Below are 11,325 nucleotides of genomic sequence, written 5' to 3' on the forward strand. Positions count from 1 at the left end.
GTGTTTGTCAACATCTGAAGATCAAGTTCCTTGACATTTTGAAGTTAATTATGGCGAGCCTACGCGAGAAATACTTGCCTAGCGACCTTCCTAAGGGTCGGGTTTCACCCGAGCCTAAAGGAGTTGTTGTTGTTCTCTTCGGCTAGTACGCTAGTACTAGTACACTAGTACTAGTACTATGGTGCACTAGTACACTAGAACTAGTACACTAGTACAATATAGTACGCTAGTACTAGTACACTAGTTCTACTCATGGGCGAACAGACTAAGTCGATTTTTTTTTTTCATTTTCTGCTTCCAGCACCCGGTCCTTTGGCTTAAGTGATGCCCAAGTGTGGGAGGTATTGCAGATATAGGAGGTCTAATGGCCCTCGAACTGTGGGTGAGATGATGTTCCAATCGTGGCACTCTGGGCCTAAACTTGTATACTTGAGCGCTGCTTAAAGGTTAAAAATAGGCAATTGGACATTATTTATTCACTTTATTTTTTGTCAAATAAATAGATTTAGGAGTGAGAAAACTACAAAATACGCGTAGACCAGTAAGGAAGACCTGCAGGTAGGATCAAATTGAGATTCATGGTTTCTTTATCATTGGTCTTCTAAACTCTCCTATTCGAATTGAAAAAAAAAAAAAATCCATCTCCTTTTTTTCTTAGTTAACCTAATAAATGCAAAATATAATTCTGACGACCGTTTAAAGTGTTACAAAAAAAAAAAAAAAAGACATGGTAATGTATGGTATCGTGGTACCGTAATGTATGGCATCATACTCATACTCTAGTGCTCATGCTCGAAGTCATCTTCTATTCAGTTCTTCCTCAGTGCCTCTCTTTTCCACTGCCCCCCATCCCGTCTATGTTCCTCTGACAAGCTACACCATCCCACTTTATCTCTGTAAAGTGTGTCTTCCATAATAACCACCCCACCCGTGGGAGTGAAAATTCACTCCTCCCCTAAAAAAAAAAAGACCCCCCACCCTACACGTCCCTACCCCCATCCTTTCCCCCGTCCTCCTCCCCTTCCCTGTCCCCTTCCACCTCCCCCTTCTCTCTCCCCTTCCTTCCACCACACTCTGTCGATGCATCCACGTTCTTATTTATTGAGAATTTGACATTGCCACACGACAATGGATCTACTGCACCTCTATTGTCCGCCACTGGCAAGAAAATTGTAACAATATAGTGACGTTCTAGACGAAAGAGGAAAAAGAGAAATATACGAGGGGCAGGGGAAGGAAGGCAAGAGAAGGGTGAAGAATCTACGATTCCCCCATTGAAAAAAAGACCTTTTGTTCTATGGTGACGCCATACAAGCCTGATACCACGATTCCAGAGTGGTTTGGCACTATCTGTGCCAAACCCAACAACAGATAAAAACGGATGTGAACACGTGTTTGTCGAACAGAATTACATAAGACGAGAAAAAACTGAGTTAGGTGAGGGCTTGATGACCACACTTGCATAGTAATAGCACCACCAATCAGCCAGCCCGTGTGTAAACTTATTTGGGCTGGAAAATAAAAATGGAAATAAAAATAGAAATAAAAAATACTCATTTGGATCTACACCAACTCCGCCATGGCAAAGAAAGGATGAAATTGTTTTGTTCAAAGTGTAATATGTTACACTACGTGGAAGATGAGGAGAGAAGAATAAGGACTTCTCTTAGAGTGAGAACTTGCTGTAATCTCTTGGTCTACAGGGCGGTTCGTCTAAAAAAAAAAAAAGTCCTTTTGCGACCACATGGACCTGGGCTATGAAAGCAACTTTCTTCGTAGGACATTAATCCAACTTCTTTGGGATCTGTGATTCACTAGGAAGACAATTTACATAGAAACAAACCCGCCTGCTTACCCCACGTCAACAGCAACAGGAGACTTATGGGTTACTTTTCCTTAAAACTAAGCACATTCACGAAAAGTATAAAACTGTACATTAACATTCTCACACATTTTAGCGTTAGTTTTGCGCTCTCATCGTTAGAAGCATCTGCAAGAATGCAGTCGCAAAAACTGAAAGAAGTCACTTTTAGCTTTGCCTTCTCCTGGAGAGGAGTTGGCATTATGTCCCCAAGGACATCTCTTCCCTCCTTTCTTGCACCAAGACTCAGTCACAAATTCATCACAATCTCGTTGTTCATCACAAATGCAGCTTTGGCTGCTCTTTTCACATACACTATCATGCTGTATCTATTTGTTCTATACAGTTACTCCCAATGCAGCCTTGACTGCTGCTTTCTCATACACTTTCACGCTGTATCTATTTGTTCTATACAGTTACTCTTAATCAGCATGAAAAAATCACATATTTGACTTATAAGACACCTTTTTTCTTGTACAATGAAGTGCACTCGAGTAGGTACTCATTAGGCATTTCTTCCATATTCTTCTGTTGACTATGTAAGTATTTTGCTTCCCTATATCATTTCGACACTTGGAACACGCCAAGGCAACAGCTAAAGGAATTTCTTGTCTTTGAAAGCAGCTTCGTCCAAAAGCGGGTTTATTCGTCACTTCGTACAAGAAACACACTTCGAAGAGTATTTCACTGTTTCCATGGAAACCACACCCTGAGGCCACGAAGACCGAAGACCACAACTTATACTGAGCGCTTCTTGTTCAGAGGCTTAGACTACTTGAAGGAACTTGCAAACGTATCAAATGTGTTAAGTGTTAAATGCAATAAATGCAATAATTCGTGAGTTCTGAGTCGACTTGTGTCACGGATTTTCTTGGTGATTCTGGAGCACGCAAACTATTCCAGTTTCAGAACACTATTGGTGAGAAGAAAGGCAGTGTTCAGGGCTGCCAAGATTCCTTGGAACCTCCTCTTAGGATATGTGTTGACACTCCTCCGAACTCTAACACTCCTTAGAACAGTGTCTTCTAGAAAATGTACACCTAGATTCTACACAAGATGCCTTCTTCATTTACCCTCGTTATAGGTTCATATACATTAGGAATATGACAAATTAGACGTGAGCAATACAAGCAAAACAATTAAGCATCATTAACACGCGGCAGCTGGGGAGGACAAAATGAAATTGCACAAGAGGCAGCTGACTCTTCTTCGACAGATTCTGAATGGCAGCTGGTGACGGAGGGATGGTTTCTTTGAGGGCACGCCACGCGCGACTCCAAGACAAGGTAGCCAGATAGATTCGCGTTCTCACGAACTGACAAGTTCGGGAGTAACGGAAACTATCGTCACATGATCACATATGGCACAACACAAAGTAAAATAATTCTTCACGAAAAAAAAATATCCAAAAGCTTATTCATCTACATATTCATGGCAGTGATGAAATTCCTGAAGGTATGATCTACAATACATGGCTATGAGCCGCGAGTTTTCAAAATAAAATTTTTCTTCTTTCTTTAAGTAAAAAATATGCATGGGAAATCGTTAACACATATTTAGTTTTTTTTTTCTAAGACTGGATCGTCACTACACCTCGGTTCCCTCCTGGTCTAGGTTGTTGTGAACAGTGATCGCAAGTGTCTTCACTTTAACAGTCTGCAAGTTGCTTTCACTGTTCAGAGTGATCGGCCCCTTTGACCTTTCGATGACTTTTGTGTCAACCTTTCTTCGAGACTTCTCCCTCTCGTTCTTAAAGTTCCGGACGATGATAACGGGGTCCCGGAAGCCGTTCTGACCCCGGAAATACCTCCGGGCCACAAGGATACCTGCGATAGTAAGGGCCAGGAGGCAGATAAGGGCGAGGATGACCCAGAGGACGTTGAGGAAGACGGAGCTGTCAGCGGCGTAGGCCTCGTGCTCGAGTTCGAAGCCTCGCATGTTCGTCCCGTTCCGGACGTGAAGACTCTGGAGGAACGCAGGAATGGGGAGCTTCTCCCCCGCCTCGTTTCTCCTCTTCTTTGTCTTCCTCTTGGGTCTTCCGTTCTTGCGGTTATGGGCACTCCTCATGGGCGAAGAGTCTCCAGGTGGCCTCCGTCTAGTGCCTCTCTTTTGCCTCAAACTCACCATCGAACTCGACCCCATATCCAGCAAAACCGAATGGAAGGGTTCCTCAGCTTCTCGTTTGTTTCTTCTGTTCCTGGGTCCAATCGTGTACGATACCTGTAAAGAGTCGCCATCCGTTTTAGACTCAAAGACCTGGTGGTTTTTCTTTGCCACTGTATTTTACATCATTCTCATGACCTTTAAAGAAAACCCTTTAGGGGCCGGGGCTCTCACCTAAGCTGAATAAAATCGCTTGGCATTAACTAGAACGAGGTTCCTAAACTCTCTTCCAACTTCATAAGGTTTATATTGATTTTGGTTAACTTTTTCAAAATCGGGAGGAAACTGGATCTACTCTCTCGGACAGGGGGAGTGCGTGACTTTAAATCAAGTCATAGGTGAATGCCCTTAAAGGCGAGAAATGATCTTTTGGGATATGTGTGTATTCTAATGCCAGATGACTCTATTCACTTGAGGGGAGACCCTGAATTTACTGAAAACAATAGGACAAGTGGTACCACAAATAGGGTGAAACAATTTTCTTCAGTCAGTTTGAACAGGAAGAGGAAAACAAAACAAAACGATGAATCAGTCACTGTTAAAACCATATGGATAAGATCGAGACAAACTCCTCTTCTTAACCAATGGGATGCCACAGAAATGAAAAGAATATATTGGCAGAGAGTCCTTTCTGCTACGAGAGAGGTTAAGGTTTACCTGAATGTACCACTGATGTCCCGAGTTGACACGATAGAGGGCGTTCGTGCTGAAGACAAAACCATCCACGCCAGAGAACTCTCGAAGCGCCGACAAGTCGGCCAAATCCTCAGCGAGGTAGGCATCGAAGTTCTCTCCGGTTCCTTCGTAGAGACCAGGTCTATCACGATCCTGCGAAGAAAGTAAATTCAATCAGTCCGTAACTTCAGGGTCCTCTCCTCCATGCAGCAACCAGAAAGCTGGCGTTTGCTCGAGAACGGACCCATAGGTCTTTTAAACATAGTCCCAGGCACAATTTGGGGGCCCATTGTCAACTCACGGAGCAGCACCTTCATTAGCCTGAGCGCAAACTGAGACACCGGCAACACAGGCGTCGAAATACAGATCAAAGGCAGACTTCCTGTTGCTGAATTGAAGGGGAGTTTGAACTTCTTTCTCAATTCAGCAACAGGAAGTCTGCCTTTGCCCTGTGCTGCGTCGCCTGTTTCTCCTACGTCTCAGTTTGTGTTTAGGCTTAGGGATAAAGAGAAAACGGGAAATGATGCATTCGATAAGGTCAATAGCTTGCCACCCATCAATCATCACCTCTTATCCTCCTATTTAGCATTCTTTTGTCGTGACACTGGTGTGAATTCTGTTCTTGTGAAAGGTGCAATTATCATGCAGTGCATTTTATTTAGTTTCCTGTCTAAGTTTGCAGGAATGACCCCTACCATGACGAATTGTCACAAACACGAGAAGGAACACAGAAGACTTCCACTTCGTGACAACTCAAGCCACTCAGTTCTAAAACACTTCAGTCACGTCAATTCAACAATGTCCACTCCTGACCGAACGTTTCGGAAAACAGTGCCATTACTTAATATAATAACCCAGCTGCACACTTTCACTCTGTTCCCACAGGAATCTCCTGCCGAGGTTCTTACCAGTATGAGGAACCGGTGCTGGAGACGCGACGAAGGCTGGATGCAGCCATACTGAGGACCTTCGTTGTACAGTTCTCCCGTCGGGTCGTAGGTGGGCACATAACTGCACAGTGAAAAAGGAAGAAGTCGGTAATGAGGTACTCAAGTTGAAGTTTTAAGTCTTCGAACAAGACGAGATGGATGGGTGGAGGGTACCGCTAGACTCTTTTACTCAATTGATGGGTGATGTCTGACTATAGTGTGTGTGCAGTGTTAAAAGACCACTGCAGGATCACCAGCCTTTCCCCTGGGGGGCGATACAGCCTCTGTATCCGACTATAAAGGGGGCTTAAGGTTATTTCCAGTCCCACATCGGCCTTGTTATTGAATGAAATTGTCTGGAGTTGACAAGAACAAAATATACATATGATGCCAAAGTGTATAGCAGCATGGATCAACCCTCTTGATAATCTTTTGGATTTGATCTTAAAAGAAAGAAAGAAAAGAATATATATATATATATATATATATATATATATGTATATATATGTGTGTATATGTATATATATGTATATATAGTGCAAATATATATATATATATATATATATATATATATATACATGATCATCCCCGCATCTAGGAAACCGGCAACAGCCATCTCCCATTCGAAACCATCGGCCGTGACCTGTAACCGAACACCAGATGTCAGGGCTGCACCTCCAGTATGAATTCAAGTCTTTACGTAGAGTATCATCCACTTGTAAGTACTTCAGTGGCGTAAGTCTTCTAGGGAGCTATGGTGAGTACACTTTGGACCATAGATTTGTAACATCAGTGAGTCTTTAAGGCTGAGACAAAGACACGCACTTACCCAGGAAGACTCTAGCCACTGGATTACATATAAATGAAGCCAACTGTACATGGAAGTCATGTGACCCTAATTTGGAGTGGTACTCACCCATTGCGGCCCGTGCAGAGGAACACCTGCTGGATAGAGAGCTGGTAGGCGGAGTGAAGATCCTGTGTCGGGTGCCAGAGGACTCGTCCATAGATCGTCTCGTCAGGTCCGTAGCGTCCCTTGTAGTCCACCTCCTGAAGGTGCACAGGGAATGGCGTTAGCCACTTCTAACAAACTATCGTGTTTTAAGGATCTTATGCAACTGAGGCCAGGCGATTATATTCGGTACTGGGGATGTCTCCCTACCGAAGGAGTCTAGATACACCAGGTAGGCCAAAGTACTACAGGTAGCCCCCGGTACATGCAGGAGCCAAGAAACTCCAGGTAGCTCCAGGTACATGTAGGAGCCAAGATATACTAGGTATCCCAAAGTACGCCAGGTAGGCCCTGGTACATGTAGGAGCCAAGAAACTTCAGGTAGCCCCCGGTACATGTAGGAGCCAAGATACACCAGGTAGCCCTAAGTACGCCAGGTAGCTCCCGGTACATGTAGGAGCCAAGATACACCAGGTAGCCCAAAGTACACCAGGTAGCCCCCGGTACATGCAGGAGCTACCAGTGTACCAGAGAGCCCTTGGTACATTGGGGAGTCCGCCACAAATCGGAGAGACCCCAGTAGGCTGAGCAGCTTAGGTTACACAGAGAAGGCCTTGGTACCTGGGGGCACCCACGGTACACGGGGGCACCCACGGTACCTGGGGGAACCCACGGTACGCGGGGGAACCCCAGGTACGCGGAAGAGCCCTAGGTACGTTGGGGAGTCCTCGGTGCGTACGGAATCTCCCAGTACCATGGGGCGTACACGGGTAGGCTCCGGTACGTGGCGGGGGGGGGGTTGGAACAGAACGTGGGTTAGCTGACGGTACACGAGTGTATCCACGTTACACGTAGAAGCCTAAGATATACCAGGTATCCCTTGGTATGACCGTAGCCCAAAGTACGCCGGAGAACCCGTAAACAAGTAAATAAACAGATAAATGTATATAAAGCTGATAAAGCAAATTGATAAATAGATCAAGAAGTCTTCCTATATGAAGGAAAATTGTGAGGAGACTGCGACAGGAGGCGCTGAATAGGTGTGACCGAAGCGATCACCTTTGTTTTATGCGCTTGGACAGTCATAGCTGGGAATCGGGGTGAAGTGCGGGACTCGAACCCACAACTAGAAAATAAAAGAAAATCTCGCTACCTCGAGGTTATCCACACTGTATGGATCTGCCAACAGCTCCTCCTTCGACCTGACCAGCTGCAGGTCGGTGTTGAGCGTGTAGACGAGGGGGACAGGTCGGTAGGTCTGCTGAATGGCAATGGGTAGGACGAACTCGGTGGGCGTGGTATGGGGCGTGCATGGGGGCGGATCGGCCACTTCGTAGCTTTGCGTGGGCGTGACTGTACAGGGGATGAGGAGGAGCGAGTACTCTCCAGTGTAATCCTTGAGGTTGTAGTCACTGGTAGCTCGCCAAACCTGCAGAAGGAAGGACGAAGAGTTACGAAAGTCCGGGGCGGGGAGTTTTCCCTATACGAGACTCCCAAGGAAGAAGCCCACAATGAAACGATGTAGTAGGCAAAAGTGAGACGTTAGGTAAAAGGGGAATGACATGTAGTGCATGTGTGCAAAAAGTCAAAAAGTGAATCCGTTTTTCTTATGAATACCAAAGGGTGGTCAATCTGTGGATTTTGGTCAAAATTTTGAGGTTGGCCTCGGCCTGTTCGTGAGTTTTAGCCGCAGAGCAGGTGGCCGAAGAGTAGTAGAAGGGGTTTGTACTACTCACCATACCACTCTTACAAAGTGGGAAGTGAGAAACCCCTGGTAGAGGAAGCCCCGTCAATTGCGACAAACTTTTTATTTTATTTTATTTTATTTTATTTTTATTATTATTTTTTTTTAGGTCGATGTTCGGGTCGCCTCCCCGCCTGGCCGGGGCTGTCGGGAGCCAGCGCGAGAAACCCCCATCAGTTCCCGGTGATCGAACTCACGACCACCTGCTCATGAGTCCAACAGAGTATCCACTAGGCTACCACGCAGCCCTTTTTGTGCTACTAACAGTGCATAGTTACCTGTTCAGGTCCATCCCAAGTAGAAGCGGACCAGACCAGCTCGAGAGTGAACTTGATATCAAGGTCTTCGGGAGCTTCCAGAGCTGACTCAAGTTCATCTTGAACCGGATGCCGGAGGACAAACTGTCCCCGGAATTTGGCCACCGTCCGGAGGTCAATAACCAAACGTCCGGACTCGTCAATAGATATGCGTGTAATCTGAAACGACAAAGATTTTTTTTCTCTCTTATTTAATTATCAAAAGGTTTCGTATACTTTGTCTTATAGATTCTGAACCCTTTTAGCTGCCCAGGAAGATTCCTTTGGCTGAATGAAAACACACGGAGGCAGCCAGAATAAAGATAAAAGTTTTTACTAGTAGTGAAAGGATTGGAGCCTAACTTAAGTCCCCGTCACATAATCACGACTCAAGCGAGTTCGTTTGAGTAGAAACGACTTAGGTCTTTTATTCTTCAAATCTGAAAATGTCAAGTCACCTTTGTGTCATATATTGAGAAACTGAATGACGACCTAAGAAAATTAGACCTTTACAGATATTAGACACATTGTTGAATTGTGGACTTTGGGAAGTCTAGAACACAGTAAGCTAAGTCGTCCTTCAGCTTTTCGAATTCACAACATTTGACGAGAATCTAGAATGTGTGGCCGGGGGCTTTGAATTGTTTCCTAGCTCGTTTTCTTCTGGTTTGCTGTTAAATAAGGTTAATGTCCCCCGTACCCAAACTTTTAATTACTTAATGGAACATTTACGCTCTTCCAAAGTTGAGTAGATATGTATGTTTCTTATGTTTTAGTAGTAATTCCTCTTCGTTGCAGGAGGAGGAGGAGGAGAAGGAGGAAGAGGAGGAGGAGGAGGAGGAGAGACGCATAAATAGAACAGAAATAAGTAAATGAATAGATAAACGAACGAGGTAAACAAATCAAAAATATAAATACAAAGAAGAGGTTGGGGATGGACAGGAGCCCACATACCTGGATCCTGGCAGTAAGGGAAGGCTGGGTATGAAGACCTTGATGCCAGAGGAGTGTGTTGTAGTACAACGAGACCGAGAGTTCTGTCCTGTGGTCCAGGGACGCCCATCCGGGCGGGGACGCCGCGTACACGTAGGAGACGTACAAAGGAAGCCGCACCGTCAGGAAGCTTTGGCCTCCAGAGCCAACCTGGAAGACGAGACCCGAAGGAGAGGTGAGCGAAGTGGAGGAGTTCGGTGGAGGAGCTTCAGAGTAAATCTGATTCCGTGACAATTGAGTCTAATGTGACACCTGACGTGACGTCTGATGTGACGTGATAACACCGTTGGTAATGTTAAAAAGACATTGGTGGTAACGATTGTGATAACGCTGATGGTAAGGCTAATGCCAACATAAGGTGGTAATTACAAAGGTAATGTCTCTAGTTATGGTAATGACAACGCCGGTGGTAATGATATTGACAGCACAGGTGGTAATTACAAAGGCAAGGGTAGGGGGGGGGCAGTCTCCGCCCCCCCCCCCTAGAAATCCAGGATGTGTTTCAAATCTTGTCAGTTGTCACGTATAATTTCGTTTTAATTTTACAAGTTATAGAATATATCAGTATATGATCGATAAAAGTCAAAATGTAACTCATATAGATAATGTGAATATATTGTATGTGTCTAAGTGACCAGCTTGAAGCGTCTGCCTTGATATAATCTTATATTATTAACCATATCTTTAATAACCTTAATTAACATCCTTAATTGATATCTTTAATTAATATCCTTAATTAATATCTTTAACCCCTTCAACACGGTGACGCACTCTGACGATTTTATTCTGGCTAAGGACGGACGATCTTATGCCGCTCAGCCGTCCGATACCGGCTTGAAGGGGGTCACGACCGCTTGAGAACCCTTTCAATACGGAGTCCCACCTTTCTCCTCTCTTCCCTTAGTCACATATGCTTAGCTAGAACAAAAGCCGCCCACTTACAAAAATTCCTGTGAACGCACCCTTCCCCCAACGCCCATCCAGAACACTTTTAGATATCGAGACTGCCACCTCAGAATGACTTCTCAAATTAATAAAATCGTCTGACGCTACGTGAGGACTCAATATATCACGGGACTAAAGGTACTTATGTTACAAATGTTGTTGTCGAGTAAAGCTCGTTTCATACGTATCGACTTTTCGCCGGACGCCGTTCACGACACGACGTCCTGCTCTCAAATAACTATGGGTGTCTATGAACGCTTTCACACGTCATGACCTCTTGTGAAATCGTTCATAGACACCCATGATTATTTGAGAGCACGACGTCGTGTCGTGGACGGCCCACGGCGAAAAGTCGATACGCGTGAAGCGAGCCTAACAACTACTCTACTACTGCTGAGAGTTGTTCCGCAGACCTGGAAGTCGGAGACAACTTGACCGCCGCAGCGGTCAACGAGCTGGGACATAGAGAGCCAAGCGTCGAAGGTCCACATACACGAGGAGAGGTCCAGGTGGCTGTAGAGAGCTAGTGTTTTGTTCTGCAAATAATCAATCAATCAATCAATCAATCAAATAAATAAATTATTAGGTTTAACGTCGCGAACTCCCCTTATCAGGAGGTTAGGACGGCGCCCCTTACAGGGGACTGTGTGGCGTGGGAATCGAATGAACCATGCCCTTGGTCCAACTCGCCGGAGGGAAGGTTCGAACTGCCGTCAACTCGACCTCCGCCGCAAGTGGCGACGCTCTAATCCGCTCAGCCAGAGAGC

The 11,325-nt window shown here is 45.2% G+C and overlaps 1 protein-coding gene across 1 annotated transcript in view; it reads right to left on the bottom strand.

Moving 5' to 3' along the window:
- Window positions 1-1,051: 1,051 nt before the first annotated feature.
- LOC143026804 (extracellular matrix organizing protein FRAS1-like) overlaps window positions 1,052-11,325 on the bottom strand; it is an 824,661-nt gene continuing 814,387 nt past the window's right edge. The window contains exons 46-53 of the mRNA XM_076187579.1: window positions 10,972-11,094; window positions 9,575-9,763; window positions 8,603-8,800; window positions 7,734-8,009; window positions 6,545-6,678; window positions 5,608-5,710; window positions 4,682-4,852; window positions 1,052-4,081 (exon numbers count right to left, since the gene is read on the bottom strand). Of these exons, the coding sequence (XP_076043694.1) occupies window positions 3,449-4,081; window positions 4,682-4,852; window positions 5,608-5,710; window positions 6,545-6,678; window positions 7,734-8,009; window positions 8,603-8,800; window positions 9,575-9,763; window positions 10,972-11,094 (1,827 nt within the window). The 3' untranslated portion in view covers window positions 1,052-3,448. The remainder of the gene's footprint in view (window positions 4,082-4,681; window positions 4,853-5,607; window positions 5,711-6,544; window positions 6,679-7,733; window positions 8,010-8,602; window positions 8,801-9,574; window positions 9,764-10,971; window positions 11,095-11,325) is intronic.

Source organism: Oratosquilla oratoria, chromosome 7, assembly GCF_046742065.1.
Source record: "Oratosquilla oratoria isolate Oo_2021 chromosome 7, ASM4674206v1, whole genome shotgun sequence".
Classification (NCBI taxonomy): Eukaryota; Metazoa; Arthropoda; class Malacostraca; order Stomatopoda; family Squillidae; genus Oratosquilla; species Oratosquilla oratoria.